Source organism: Balearica regulorum, chromosome 2 (genome assembly GCF_011004875.1).
Source record: "Balearica regulorum gibbericeps isolate bBalReg1 chromosome 2, bBalReg1.pri, whole genome shotgun sequence".
Taxonomy (NCBI): domain Eukaryota; kingdom Metazoa; phylum Chordata; class Aves; order Gruiformes; family Gruidae; genus Balearica; species Balearica regulorum.
The window spans coordinates 146,150,741-146,166,875 of NC_046185.1; the positions used below are offsets into that span (position 1 = coordinate 146,150,741).

The window sequence follows — 16,135 nt, forward strand, 5'->3', positions numbered from 1 at the left end:
GCTTTGATGTAAAATACCATTGGAGTAATTACTCGTGAAAAGCATTTTAAGACTTTTAATCAAGATCAGTTCCCTGGTTGTAGATACTTGGTCTTTTTAAATGTTTTATATTCCCTCTTCCAGGTGATAGTATTTTTTCTACAGGGATAAACCATGCCTTCTGCTTGTCGCCTGTGTTAGAGGATTAAATCTTACGGGTGCATGCTTCTCGTGTTGAGGCAGAATCTCATTAAAATTAAAGGGTTTTACTAAGCGACACCGATCTCATCTGTTTGCAGTAACAAGTAATTGTATATGAAACTATTAATTATCAGGAAACTGCTATGCATGCCTCTAATGCTTCATAGGATTCCCATATTTTGTTTGATTAGATGGGCTGGATAAAGGTTGCACAATGTACTTTCACGTCAGAGTTGGAAAGCAGAGTTTATCTTTGCTTTATTAAGACTTTGTTGATGAAATGTTTTTTACGAGATTACTTGGTAGGGCTTTCTTTGGGTTTTTTTAAGGTTTCACATTGTCTGCCAGGTATTTTAAAAAGCTGTAGAACATAAGTGCATGTGTTGTTTCTCTCATCTCTGGCAACTCAACCAATTTTAAAAGAACTTCACACATCTGACTAATAAACCAAGCTACAGTTTTGATCCTGTAAACACTTACATGTATACATAACTTTATTTGCGTAAGATGTTCTGCTGAAATCCAGTGAGAATGTTCCTGTCAGCAAACTTTTTTTTTTTACATAAACAATCTTGCTTGCAGTGCCAGAGTCGGTTGTATTAAAATTAGCTGGGGTGAATGACGGTATGCCATAGGCAACCAGTTATGATGGGTTTTGAGACTGTTACCATTGGGCACTGTATACTGGGGTGCAGAGACTTTTGGTCCCCTATGGTTGTTCTGCTATATATATAGAGAGCGAGCACTACCGTATAGGTTAAGAAAAACTGCCCGGTATTGCTGCTTTTACTGGCCAATGTCCGCACATCATGATTCAGCCCTTTATTTTTAGCTACCTAATTGCAGCCAACTGCTGCACAGAACACAGATAAGGCAGCTAATTTTAATATGAAAATCACAGTAACATATTGAGTTCATTGTGAAAAAAATAATTCTTTTTTGTTTTCCAGAATTGAAAGTAACTGGTATATTTTTTTTTTTTTTTTTTTTTGTACAAAGGTCTTGTTCTCACATTAAGACTTTATGGAAAAATACACTCAAAGAAGCAAAAGACTTATCTCATTTTTAGAAGAAAGTTTCAGGCATTTCTCACTGTGGGAATAAGAATGAAAGGCCTGGAAGACAAATGTAATCCCAGATTAGCATCCTTTAAAATAATGAGAAGAGTCATCAAATCCCACTTTTCCCACTTGCTGAAATTGTCCCCCTTTCCTCTGATTCAGAGTTGGTCTGTGCACAGAAGCAGCTGTAAAACTGACTTTCCCTACACTGCGTAGCCATGTCAACTGGGTTTTTTGTGTTTAAAGTTAGTATTTAGCTAGTGCTCCTGAATAGTTTTCACGTATATAAGACTAGAACAAAAATATGCATGTTGCTATGCAAAAAAAAAAAAAAAAAAAAAAAAAGAAAAAAAAGAAAAGAAAAAGAACTGAAAAATCAAGGTAAGTTTCAGTTTAAGCTGGATTTGCTGAGTGATGTTGCCCAAAATAAATGCTTTTAGGTGTTGCTCTGCAGGTAAAGAAGTGTGCATTTTATCTGTGCTTGTAAGTTGGTTTTATTCCGCTCATGTTTGTTTTATCCTCATCACTCCAGACACAGTCCCTCTTCTGCCTTTGTAGTATTTTTCTGTGTTATAAAACTGAACACTATGATTCTGTAAATAAAATAAATATTGTAGAAACTGGGTTCAAATAAAAAAAAATGACTGTGTAAAAGAATATGTGTACATTTTTTCTAGTATTTCCTTGGGGATTACAAAATACTATCCTGTACCCGATTTATGAAATTGCCTAGATGGTGTGATCTTTATGTAGAAGCTTTATATTCCTGAGCTGCTATGTGAAAGTTTTGAATTCTTTATTTTTTTGTAAATATATGTCAATATTCTTCCACAAAAATTGGGGAGAAGAGGGTCAGAATGTTGGCAGGTAACTACAGTTACCTCAGTAAGAAACATTTTTAAGAGATAAATTTTTATTTAAAGATGTTGTTTTATTTGAAGACTACAAAGATACTTTTAATGTATTTTATGTACCATTATATTATATTATATTATATTATATTATATTATGTGGAATATTATATTATATTGTATGGAAAGAGATGGTTCTCCTAGAACTGTCTATTCTAACAGTAAGTGGAAAATGTTTTGAATAATTTGCAGGCGGCAGTTCTGATCTAATCTTTATTCTTATAAATCTATGAAGACCTACCTATTATCAAAAAGTTCTTCTGCTATCAAAGATGCCTTATAGAAATACAATTATATAAAGTCATTCCTTATTCCATTTTCATTTTACATTTTGTGACGTACTGGGCCACAGTGCTAGAGTCATCAGAAAGTCATATTTTCATCCCCATAATGTGTAGCGTGCTAATATTTATATAGCTCTGCCCTAACCAACATGTATAGTATCAGTTCATGTGCCTTTCAGAAACTTATTACATGGCTTTTTACAGTTTTGCAAAAATCATATGAATTTGGCAAAATATCTTTCCCATAAATCTATATTTTGGGGAAAAATCTTTGCTTTTCTTGTAAGTCATTGTTAGTTCAGTGACATAACAGATATTAAATTATTTTTGCTGAGAATCAGTGTCAGGCTGACAGATCTATTGTTACTCGAGTCATTCTTTCTAAAAGATTGGTATCATATTAGATTTCAACCAGTGCTCTGAACTTCCCCAGGGTCAACACTGATGGTTCAAATACAGCCCGAGATGGTTATCGAGCATCTCACGGTGACAAGTTACCTAGATTAGGCAATTTGACAAATGATCTGAAATTAGTAGTGGTTATCTCTCATCCTCCTCAGTTACTCTTAGGTTGCAAAATATTCCATCATGTTTACCATATGTGTTACTGCTAAGAGCTACAGCTCAGGTTTTGAAGTCATGATCTTAAAAATCTGCCAATATGACATTTTAAGCGTGCCTCCAAGCCTGCGCTGGAGCCCACCCTTCTCTACCATGAGAACCGATGGGACGCAGACGCAGAGCTCAGCGTGGTGCTCCGAAGACTGCCCAAGCCCCAAGGACATGCTTTATGTACCCAACCAGACTTTTATCCCAGGGTTTGATTTATCCAGGCCAGGTTGGCAAGAGTGTTGTGTTGTAACACATAGAAACAACCACGTTCTCCAGTAAACTGATCATCACTTTCTCGTTGTGCCTAAACCCAGGACCAACAGCAACTTAGGGCCAAAAACAGCAGCAGGATGTGGATGTATGGACTTGGAATTCTAGGAAATAAAATAATTTATTAGTGTAATGTTTTGAGATACCAGCACACTAGTACTTTATTATCAAGAGGTTTTTTTGTTGCTGCTGTTGTATATTCTAAGGAGAACAATGAGATTTCTGTAAAGGAGTTTTTATTCTTGGGAGAAGGTTTGTGAGATAGTATGGGGGAGGACGTGAAATTACTCTCTGAAAATTTAGTATGTAGGTGATGGAGGCTGCTGTTTGGTTTTGCGTTGCTTTTTTTTCCCCCTGAGTTATTGTGGAACTCAAAAGTTCGGTGCTGAATGCAAGATGAGAGCTAAGATTGGGAATAGGCCAAGGCAGACCTTGAAAGTGAAGACAAAGACCCTGTTTATTTCAGGGAACTGTGGGAGGGATTTAAAGACAAGAGACGTGATCCAGAGAGATGGATTAGTAAAATGACCTTTACAGCAGCATGATGAGTGAGGGAAAAAATTGCATTTATCAACCTCAAGGAAAATAATGTTTGAACTAGTCAAGACATGATTTTGATGTACGTGTAGATGAATTTAAGCAATGTGACTACATAGGAAGGGCTGTCTCTTCATGCAGTTGTGCAGAAGAAATCTGTGAGGTTTTGCTATAGCTGGGAGGGATGCCCTGGGGAGGGTCTGAGGTGGTGTCATGGCACAGTTTACAGTCACCACAAAAATAAGTGGTTGCAAATAGCATACTTTTAAACTCTTTCGTGCTTTTTGAAATTTCTTTTATGATAGTCATTGATGGTCCATATTCATCGCACAGAACAAATAGCTTTTGGGGGTGGGGGGGTTGGGCCATTTGCTGTGTTTCTAAACCGTAGTGTTTTTTCTTCAGCCAACCATTGCTTTCTCTTGGTGTCTTTTTGATTTCCTAATAGATTAAAAATGATGCTTTGCTTTTTAGTTGTATATTATCCCCTTTCCAGTTACATGTTTAGTCCTCTTTTATTGTTATACTGCTTCTACTGACTTCAACTTTTTTTAAAAAATAAATTATTATAAATTATTTCTTGGTTGTAAGATTGTGTCTGAATCAACAAGTTGTTGGTCACTTCTTGCTGTTTAATGTTCCCTCAGCTGACTTGGCTGACAGCTGTGATGTACTGGAGAATGCTCCAGTATCTCCTTTCCTAGCTTGTTTATTTAAACTAGCTGCAAAACAAACTGTACTTTTTAATCATTGTGACTTGCATGAATAATATTACAACTATACAAGTCTATAAATGCTTCTCCAAACCTGAATGAGAAAAAAAACCCAGAAACATTGAGGGCCCAATTGACCAAGCCCACTTGTGTTGGTGAGTACTTGAACACGTAGTCCCATCAGTTACTTAGTGAATAAGTGCTTATTAATTGGCATGAAGCTGATCATCTGACTCCCTGCTAGCCTAGGAGACATTGAAAACTTTCTGTGCAACAAAAACTAATGCTGTTCCTCTAATCTTTTTTTTTTTTTTTTTTTTTTTTTTACAGTCTTATGGTAAAGGGGCAAGAAGAAAAAACAGATTTAAAGGATCAGATGGGAGTACATCTTCTGACACTACCTCTAACAGTTTCGTACGCCAGGTATGTGGGTTTTGTCTTTTAAAAGACTGGATGACTTGCTGATGTTAATGTTCAAGTAACTTTTTTTTTTTTTTTTTTTTTGTAAATTGTCAAATCAAAGAGTGATATTGTAGCCTGAGAAATAGCAGAAGTCTCTGCTGGCACAATGAAAAATATTTGGTTGCTATTGTTTTAATCTTGGCAGAAAAATACTTTTTCATTTCTTATTCATTTCCATGTATAGTAGTTTTCACTATTTTTGTTACACTAATGCCATCAGGTGATTAAAGCTAGAGGAGGAGGCGGAGTCTGATGGGAGTGCCTAAAGTGTCAACATTTGGGAGAAAGCATCAAAACCCTACCAGTCCTCAGGGTTTTCCTGCTTAAAATAGTGCTGTACGAGGCAGTGTTAACTTAGATGCTTTCCTCCCACATCCCAGTGTCATTTTAAGGCATGGCTTGGAGGGGAAATCCCTGGCAGCATTTGTCCCCACCACTGATGCTGAAAGGCCTGTGGAGGATGGAGTGGTGCCTACATGTCTCTCCCTCAAAGGGTGAGACCCAAGTGGAGCCTCATGGGGATCCCAGACCTGTGCGTGGAGGGACAGTTCAATCTGGTCAACAGAGGCGACAAAAAGTGCAGGGAAGGGTATCCAGAGCCCAGTGTGGTCTCTGGCTGCAGAACAGTGCTACTGAAGCTGTACTTTTTTGGAAGGAGAATGAGTTTTGATGTGCTTATGGTTGACCAGAATTGGAGACCATGAAGGGTACCCAGAGCATTACAGTGACTGCGCCTGTGCAGACTTTGAAATACAGTTCTTCATGCCCTGCTGATTTAAGCCGTGGTTTTGCAAATGCAGATCTTGCCATCTTTTTGGAAGGGTTCTGGAATTCAGCAGGTTTCATTGCAGTTTTTGGTTTTGCTGTAAGCAGGAACCAGACCTCCTTCTCTACCCGCTTGTCTTGCATGTTCCTCCATCTCAAAACATTTAATGGCTCCACTGCTGTTGCATCGGTTGTATCGGTACACATCTTCTGTTTGCAGAATTCTGCTTTGTCCTGCTGTGAGCATGTTTTGTGGTAGGCTGTGGATTTGATCCCGTCGGGCCCCTGTGATATTTCAGTGTCTGTTGGACATAGGTGTGAAACATTAATTGATCATGGGTGTTTTTCAGTTGCAGTAAACAATATGAAGGTGTGTACCCTGGATCAATAAATTACTTATTTGTAACATTTTGTCCTGCTTAAAAATTCTCTGAAAAAAGCAGTCCAAGTAGTGTTTGGGAGCAGCAACAGGATCTCCCAGTCCCAAGGAATCTTTGTAAGGAAATCTGTGTTGCTGTTTTTCTTAGCTCCTCGTGGATGTTGAATTCAGTCTGGAACATTTTTAGCAGAGTATGAGTGTTTATTTTACACTAGCTGCACACGGTTCTTTGCCTTTCTTGTTTACCTAAATGAAGTCTGAAGTTGGTCTCGAGTATCTCTTCTAGCTGTCATGAGGGGGAGCAGGGCAAAGGGATGTAGCACAAGGAGGTGGATCATCAGACTGTATATGGATGTTGAGGTGGACTCCTTGTAGTCAGTGGAGATCTGTTTGGCTCTATAGACTGTGGGGCATGATTTATAAAATCTTCAAAACAGATATATAAAACAGAGTTGGTGAGCTACAGTCTAAAAGTGCTTTATCTTTCCCAGGGCTGTAAAGGGAGCATAGAGCATGACTACCTCAAGTGTAGATTTTTACAGAAGAGATTTATATATTTCCCTGAAATAAATCCAAATTCAGTAGTTACTCAAGTGATATAATATAAATGACTGAAAAGTGAAATGGGCTTCTGTGAAAAAACAGAGATTTAATAGATTGCTAAAGCAAAACTCAGTTCTGAAATGGTATTGTCACTGAACATAATGAAGGGATGTTAATGGATAAATATGTTATGTGACAATGTCCAAAACAAATTTTAATAAATAAAATCATCACAAGACATTCCTAGTAACTAATGTACATGCAGAGCTGTCTGAGTTGTAGCAGATGTGTGAGAGAAGTGTCTCTTCACAGTTGCTGCTGAGAGTTTTATGTCAGAGCTTGGACAGCATCTTCAACAGGCTTTCCTGCTCTGATTCTCCTCCTGGGACAGCTTGGTTTTCTCCAGCACTAAAGAATTGCCACCAGCCTGAGCAGGGTGCCCAGTGCCCCAGATATTAAAGAGAACGGGTGCAGTCGCTTTCTGCTGGCTCAGCTGCTGTGCCCTTCCCAGAAACTACCCCGGTGCTGCACATTGCTTGTCTCCGTCTTTCTTGGAGGTTGTTTTACATGGTATAAATGAACATAATTGTTTTGCCATAACCATTTATTTGCAGGGGAAAAAGTGACTCCAAGAATTTGGTGTTTCTCCCGAGATGGGAGAAAGCTGCAGAAAAGTAGAGCGGACAACTGAATCCAAACCCAGTAGAACTGATGACGTACCCGTTTATTTTTTGTTATTTTATTTTAGTGCTATCTTAAAACCAGGAAGTCAATTTTTGCTTGGAAAGGGGTTTGTGGGTTTTTTTGGCAGTGGTTTTGATCTAGATGTGGGATACACACAACCTGTTTCAGAAATGTGTATGGTGCCTATAGCTGCCTTTTTTCCCCCTCCGACTTCCTTTCCCCCCCCCCTCGCTTCCTTTCACATTTACTTCCAAACTTGTCCTGCAACTTTTATGTGCATCTCTACAAGTACTTCCTTCTGCACTCAAGAAGGAATCCTGGGATTGTCCTGAACATTTAGTGCCAAGGTCTGCCTAAGTTCCTCATAAAGAAGAAAGAATGTTTGGAAGGTGCTTTTGCGTCATATTTAGCTGGCCTGTCCTTAAACTGGGAGAGCTGCGAGAGGCGTGCAGGTTCTTGTTGTCAGCATCGATGGGAAGTGGACATTTCCTAACAGAGAAATACACTGGTGCTGGATAAAAGACGACAAATATGTCTAGTCCTAAAGAAATGTTATGCATGTGGAAGGCAGTGGAGGTGTTGTGCAAGAGCCAGGATATAGGATTCAGTCTTTTGAATCCACTGAGCCGCTGGCCATTTAAGTTAAAACTGCTGCAGGAGGGAGGGAGTTAGTATCTATTACACACACTGGCAAAGCTTTATTGTGTCTCCATTTAACTATTTCCTTAAGGACGTATGCACCTCTGGCTCCAATATGTACCTGGCAAGTTTCCTGCAATGCATACCAAATGCTATAGTAGTAAAAATTATGCCAACTTAGTTTTATTTGAATGAGAGAGAACAAAGTAACATTTTATTCAAATTGCTTAAATTCCTGCTATTGTATGAGGAGAAAGAACTGCACTCTGCACAGCCCTGTGCGCAACGATCTTTTCCATTTAAATCTGTTTTTCGGAGTGCTGAAATAGAGCAGAGCAGTATTCAGTATTGTTTCTAATGTATATAAAAGAAGCATTAAACCAAAGCAAGAGCATCTATATACATCTAAAATACAAATTTAAACAATGTTATTTTCAATCCAGTTAAACCTTCTCTGTACTGTGAATTTTATCTATTGCTAGAGAGTTTCATTTCTGTCTTTTACTTGTGACACTGTAAAACCTATGAGATTTTAGGAGAATGTTGTGGATCGTGTTCTATTTGATTAGTTTGTTTTGTCTCCAGAATATTATTGATACTGGAGTTTAAAAAAATAACAACAACTTGGCCTTCCTTTCCTTCACCAGCAGCTACCGCTTGACTTTCCAGTAGCAGGGAAGAATATTTTTTTCGCCTCTGTTGTGTTGTGAAGTTGTATTGGCAATTAAGCAGTGCATTTGGAAAGCAGAAGCATCATTACACACCAGTCAGCTCCTAACTGACTTTAATCAGTTGTTCTTTAGCTCCCTAAAGACATTGTATTGTATATTTTCATCATCTTTTTTAAGCTTTGGAGTGATAAGCAGCTTGTTCTTAGGGTTAGCTATGAAAGACTGAATAGGATCTGATCTCTACTTGCTGCCATTTGACTGATGCATAGTAATGATTTTGTTCCCAAGGGTTTTTTTCAAAATACGGATCAGACAAAATATTTTGCTGACAACCCTATGGCACTTCCCAGCAACATTATTTTAAGCAAAATGCATGTTCTGATAGCATTACATATTTTGCAGTTGCCCTTCTGGACCTGTCTTTGTCGAGGTTTTATTTTAAATCCTAATGATTAATCACAGAGGCAGTCTGAGTTGTTGGGATTTTTATGTATTGCAAAGGCAGATTAGATTGTGAAATAGACTGTAGACTATGGACTTGCTTACTGAAATATTTAAGGTTTTACAAATCTGGTTTTTCGCCTTTAAATATTGGCTTGCTGCCTGTTACACTGTGTTCACTCAAAAACACAGCTATAAATAATTATGTAGGGAATTCATTATTCCTCTACTTTCCTCTGAGGATGATTGCCTAGCTGTGCAATTACCTATTGAATTTTATGAATGGTAAAACTAAGATTTGCACTAAAAAATGATTTGAAAATATTGACTTAGTTTTGTTCATAAACATGCCTCTTAATCTTGAGTTCACCAGATAACTGGGCCATGTCAGAAATGTATTCCTCTTCTTTTAATTGCGCCTTTTTTTTTTTTTTTTTCAGATATTGAGCTTAGCTTTCATTTTATTTTTTTTTTTCCTTTTCATGAGGGGAAGAGCTTATGTATGCAGTTCATACATGCAGCCTGCCAGTGAGGTGATGCACTTACAGGCTGAGCCGTGAAGAGCTGGTGTAGAGTGGAGACAGGTATTAGCTTTGGTCTTAATGCCCAGGACTAGCAATCTTACGCAGAAAACCTGCTTATACTTGGTCTGCTAGGACTGTTCCTGCTTCTTGAAGACTATGTGTGAGCACAATTGTGACTAGCCAGAAAATCTAAATAAATAATTAAAAAAAAAGCTCATTTGCAATTTAATATGTTCTTACATTCTTTGCGTGCCTCTAATTATGAGACGTTTGGCTTGTAGAGAAAAAAGGAGCTTTTCAGACTTGCCTTTAGCTTTTACACATAACAAAACGAGGTATGTCAGAAATTTTTAAAGGTATTGTGCAAACACTGAATGTAATACATGAAAATGTATACCTACTGCTTGACTTACTTAATTTTCTCATCTTTTATTTCTGATGCTAATGTCTGGGCATATTTTGTTAGGTTCAGGTTTTTTCTGGTCTGATTCTGCTGATTTCACTAAAAGCCACAGCAGTGATGCTTGTGGCCGGTGCTTGCTATTGTGGTTGCATTGAAGCCTTACGCAAGTGCTACGTACTAGAACATCTGCTGATTTGAAACACATTGAAACTATTATTTTGTGGGTTTTTAATTTGATGGAATTGTGGCATCCTATGTTTTTCACTGTGAATTGTAAGTTTTTGAAGGAAATGTATTGCACTTGGATAAAGCCACCTTACACTGATGTTGGTAGGAGTATGCTGTCTATACTGCCGTGTTCTTCTGGCGCAGGTGGGAGCCACCAAACTTTGCTGTTAAGCCAGCGTGTGACCTTAAATCATGGGCAGGCAATGTAGTTTTGGGTGATGTGCTGTTTGTATCAAGCAATGTTAATCAGTTTTTAGTCAAATCCAGTCAGTCTGTATTTGTTATGATACAAAATTAGATAGTGTCTCTAGAAGTAGTACTAGTATAGGAAAGCAACTATTTTTTATGTATTTTTTGTCACATGAAGTATACCGAGTTCACAGCGGAAGAGTGGGTGAAGCACTTAGAGCAGCGTAGGGATTCATAGGAATATGTCAGTTCAGCTGTTGGTGTAGAGTTTCATTCATGGCTGATATCTCAGTTCCTCAGTGGTGGTAAATCTAGTTACATGGCGAGTGGGAGGAGGACAGCTTTCAGAAGAGGTCTGTATTGGGAGTGTGTGGCTGGAGGAAGGAAGGGTGGAGGGAGGAGAAAGGGACTTCCCCTCTGATCGCAGTTGTGGAGCTGCGCTTTAGGCTCTGTAGACATGGGAAAATTGCATTAGGCTCATTGAGCTATAGATTTCCTCAGCTGTAGTAAGGGTTTGAAAAGTCTCCTTTTTTGGCCTGGAGAGAATAGAACAGATGCCCCTATAAAGCATGGGATTTTGGCACGCATGACCGGAGGGGAGATGGCTGAGAAAAACCCAGCGGAAAGGAAGTTCATTTGCGGACTTCAATTCTTTCATGGGCCCTTTTTTGCCTCAAATGGTTTCTAAGAATAGAAATCAAAACGCTGCCATGTGTTTAAAAAAAACCACATACCCTCTAACCAAAACAAACCGGCAAAACATCATAAAGCTCTTCTTACACGTCTGTTTACTCTTCTTGTAGCAGGGTGTGAGAAAATTACAGGGGGGAACAACTAAATATAATGCTTTATTAAAAGCTGAAGGATAGGAGCCCTCTTTATAGCCTCGAATGGGTGCGTATGTTTGATATTACTTTGCATTCAGCTGAAGTCAACACATCCTTTTCCAAGCAGCAGTGGAAATTTTGAAGATGGGGCTCATATCTGATGGCTGCTGAGATGATTGCCAGTATTGATTTTGAGCTTGCTAAGATGATGGGTGGGTGTTGCGAAATGTCTGAGAGGACATATGTGGCCTCCTGTGAGAAGACGGGGGGAGATGCGAGCCCTGAGGTGGGAGGTGGTAACCCCGCTGGTGGAAGCAGTTGGATCTTCTCCGTTGGCCTTCCCATTGCTGCTGTCTCTTGTGTGCCTCCTGGCTATGTGCTTCTCCTCTGGGTCTATCAGGGAGAGGAGAAATGGGGCTTTCCAGCCGCTCAGGAACTACCACAGCCTGCACTCAAGTTTGGCAGCATCAGATGTGTCCCTTTGTAGCAGGGGGTTTGAAGGGCGCGACAGGACTTGTGCATCCCTGAGCCACGTGGGATTTCTGCAGGAGACAGGGCTCCCTCCATCTGGAGGAGGAGGAGGAGGAAGCAAGGTCTCAGCTGCTCAGGCAGTCAGTCAGAGATGTGAGGGTTTTTTAAGCAGCTAGGCAAATGGATGGAGGTAAAGCATAATCTTTACAACTTTGCTAAAAATACGGTTGAAGACTCTTTCATCATAGTGCGTTGCATAGGGAATGAGCAGAAAGGCTTAAGCCTAACTGTGTTTTTAGGCTTTCTCTTCAGCCAGATAACTTCATGACTGGTGATTGCTCTCTGGCAGTCTCCGTCTTGCAGTTCCGCTAGTCAGAATGTGCTTTGCACGAGCCGAACCTCTCAAAGCTCTGCCGAGAACATCCTTGCCTGTATTTGCCGGTCTTTTGAGGGGGGTATGGTGGGAGCTCCAAGAAAAAAAAAAAACAAAACAACTACACAGTTGTAAACAGTTAAGATCAAAATTAGGAATAGGACTGAATGAGAATCAAGTGTTTTGTTTTATTTTGTCCCCTGCTTCTCCCGAGAAATTCACTGTGGTTTCTGGTTCTCGTGTGCAGCATTGTCTTACTCAAAAGAATAATTTTGAACATTGTGGTGAGATGCAAGGTTTATTATATGCTATCATAGATGTCTTCTAGTTACAGTAAGCACAGACGTGCAAAGTATCTGCAATGGGACAAGGGTTCCGATTCATATATTTAATTATAACTAATGCAAAACCTGTCAAAAATAATTTATGAAGATAAATGCAGTATTTTCACAAATTTTTCTTACAGGCCTATTTAGTTGGCATTGATTTGGTTTAGGTTAGGGTTTTTTAATTTATTATTTTTTAAATGGAGTAGTCCATGGAAATTTTTTTTTCAACGAGGCCTTAAAATACAGGTGTTTTTTTAGAAATAAGATGTTTTAAGTCACTTGCAAAATTCAAGTTGATAATTATATGTAAATGCACTATCAGCATAGCTGCTGACTTAGTTCCTTTTACGGAGAAGTAAGTCTGAAGTGATTTTTGTCATTTTAAATATTGCATTGATTTTCAGGGTTTGCATTGAAGCTGTATGGTTTTGATTGGGAACGAATGCCGAACACAAGAGAACAGTTTGGTCCTCTGTAAAGCAAATGTCATCTTCTGCTCCAAAATGCAAGCAGTTTCAAGGAAAAATAACTGCCGGTTGGCAGATGTGCAGCAAGCTGCTTCAGTTTCTCTCCGGCGTGGAGCCGGGCTGCTCCTAGTTGCTGGCAGGGCTCAGGGAGTAAAGAAAGATTCTTTGCAATTAGCCAGAGGGATCTACTGAATCTTTTCTCTTTCAGGATACCTGCTCAAACTCAGGAGTGTTTGGTTTCGTACCTCACTAAGTAGATATGTTGTAACATATCCAAGTGCCATTGCTGTCCAATTAGTCATGAAGTTGCCAGTTTTATGGGCAGTTGCAGTAGAGAGCTGGCTTCTCTTGGGCTGTGTATTTAGACAATACTTCCAATGCTAATTATCTTCCTGTAAATTTGAATGTTGCTTTTTTTCGTGTGGTCTCAATCAGACTTTCCTTTGCTGGAATATCAGGTTCATTGAAAAGTTTGGTGCTCCACTACTTCTAAAATGAATTGTAAATCTCCTAAGGAATTTACAATAAAGCTTTCTTCTGGGTATTGAATTGCGGAGTGACATCCATGTGAGCACAATTAGTGCGCGTTGTTTTCACTGACGGTCACATAATTTAGTTCCCAACTATGTTTGGCCTGAAAAATAGTAGGACCTGAAGCAGTCCTATGTGTATGGAAAACTGGAAAGCTATCCTTCCTTAAAATCTGATATTGCAGAATATCTGAATTCTTCCACCTCTGCCAAAGGAGGTAATTTATAATCCTGTTGAGAGGCATAGCATTAATTCTAAGCTCCACATAAACCTGTAGTCTCCTATATGATAAATGATTGTCATCAGATGGTTTACTCGTAGGATAATCAAGTATTGGGTAGGAAAGAGAAAGAGTGGGGAGCTGAAAGAGAGGAGGATGGGCAAAGTGAAAATGGGAGAAATAGATCTATATATGCCTTTGATATCTTTCCTCCTCTTGTCTCCAGTGGTATTTTTGAGTTTTCAGCTGTTATGTGGATTGAACCAGAAAATATTTCTGAAGTCTGGGAAGGCTGTTACAGGATGAAAACTAGACTTCTGCTTTTATGCCGAATTAGCTTGAGATGCTGTGTCTTTTATGTTAGAAGTACAGCTTTAAACCATGGTTGATCAAGGTCTGCTTATCAGATTCTGCTTTTGGAGGGACTGAGTTGAAGGCAGGCGCCGTTATTCCTGTAGAAACAGTGAAGCATGAATAGCTGGGTTTATTTTTCCTACAAACTATGAAAATTATAGTATATATTCAGTAATCTCCCCTTACTACTTTTCTAAAAACATGTTATTGCACGCGTAGCTCTCTGAAAAATAAATCATTCTTTGTCCACCTTATTTGACCTTATTTACTTTTTAGGAATTCTTTTGAAAACAGTAATGTGTCAAGGAAATGTTTGCTTATAATAAGAAAAGTTTAAAGATTATTTCAGCCTTGTCCTTGAAATAATTGCCGAGGAAATTGCCAGAGTTAGTTATAGAGTATAATCAGAAGTCAGTTGGTTTTACACATCTCTTTCCAACATTAGCTACAATTTATCCATCATCTGCCATTTATACCGAAATGGAAATAAGATGTTTTCCTAAGCTGCTTGTATTGTTAAATAACATGCTAAAATAATATGTTAAAATAAAATTTCCTGTGCTTAGGAGAAATACTGTTTGCTCAAACTCCATCAGCAGTTTGAAGATATCAAAGGGCAGAATTTACAAAATCTTCATGTTCCTGTTATTATCTGAGAAAAATGAACAATATTTAAAATGCTGTTACAGACATGACAAAGAAATGAAAGCACATTAATAGATTTCACCAACTATGCTCTTACTGTACTTTGAAATCTGAATGTAGAAAATGAGTCAACACCTTATATAATAAATGTGTGGTGATAAACTGTGGTGTTGAGATAAAGCCTCCGAATGAGATGACACAGCCAAGTGGAAGAGAGACAGCATCAGTTTGAGGCCTAAGCAGCAGTGATTCATTGGAGATAGTCTGGAAAAATTGGCAGTGCTGTGCACTTTTTTTATGGAAACAACTTAACTCTGGAAGGTTTAAGATTTTTCTAATCTTACTTGATTAATTGCTCATAAGCAAGAGCTACTTAGACCAATACTTAAACTTTTTGCACAGTGTTCAGCCTACATATGATCTTTATTTATTGTAGAAAGACTGCATGTGATTTAAAATAACTTGAATTTGCGTTGTTAGGTAAAATATCACTGAAGGTTTTGAAGAGAGAACCTGCTTGAAGGTTATAATGCTCTGTCAGCAGTTTTGCAGAAAAATTTGGGATTACTTCCCATAGGTAGTGTTTGAACTTCAAGAACACCTATACACGTTAGTGGTATGCAGTCTTTATTGGAACCACTGCTTATATCTGTGTTTAAATTTTAAAGTGCATGCTTTGCCACTCTCTCAGCAGCGCAGCCCTGGCTCGCTGTGGCAGTCGAAGCCAGTCACTCTGCCCTTGCCGTAGTGGGCGTGAGGAGGGCTGGTGCCAACCAGCCAGCCACGGGTTAGGTCCTGCTCCCTTCCTCTACTCCGAGGCGAATCCGCTAATACCCATTGTGTGATGCTCTGATGCCTCTCTCTCTTTGTATGTTTCCTAAAATCTGTAGTTAAACTAGCTAGATGATTTATTAATGCTGTATTAAAACTTATGTATTGAAAGTTTTCTGTTTACCACGAAACATGCTCTTTCTTAAACCTGGGTGACTAATTCTAAATCTCTTGGGCTCAGAGACAGGCTAGGGAGCAGTGCTAGTGAGTGGAAACTGTGCGGGGGGAACCCCACACGTCCAGAAAATGTGTGATCGCCAGGTCCTTGTCAAAGCTTGGGGTTCATACAGGCCCGTGTCCAGGGTTTTCACTGAGAGATGCAGAGGATCTGCTCTGCACTTTGAGGTATCTAATTCCCATGTGCACTAAACTGGAACTCGTAATGAAAAGTGTTATCCTTGGGTCAGGTCTACAAACTCCTGAACTTCTGCATGAACGAGCAGGTCTTGTTAGGAGGCTACCTGTGAAGAAGATGAATTTAGAGGAGTAGTCTGATGTAAGACTTTTTTTTTTTTTTTTTTTTCCAAGAGGACAGTGGTTTTCCTTTTCCAGTCCAGCTCAAGAGTCTCATCTCAACCCATTAGACTATTT

General features: G+C 38.9%; 1 protein-coding gene across 4 annotated transcripts in view; it reads left to right on the forward strand.

The window, feature by feature from the left end:
- The window catches only part of CACNB2 (calcium voltage-gated channel auxiliary subunit beta 2), a 255,737-nt gene that overhangs the window by 6,931 nt on the left and 232,671 nt on the right, over window positions 1–16,135 (forward strand). For all 4 annotated transcript variants that reach the window (XM_075746314.1, XM_075746316.1, XM_075746317.1 and 1 more), the window contains exon 2: window positions 4,899–4,991. In XM_075746314.1, coding sequence (XP_075602429.1) covers window positions 4,899–4,991 — 93 coding nt within the window. The remainder of the gene's footprint in view (window positions 1–4,898; window positions 4,992–16,135) is intronic.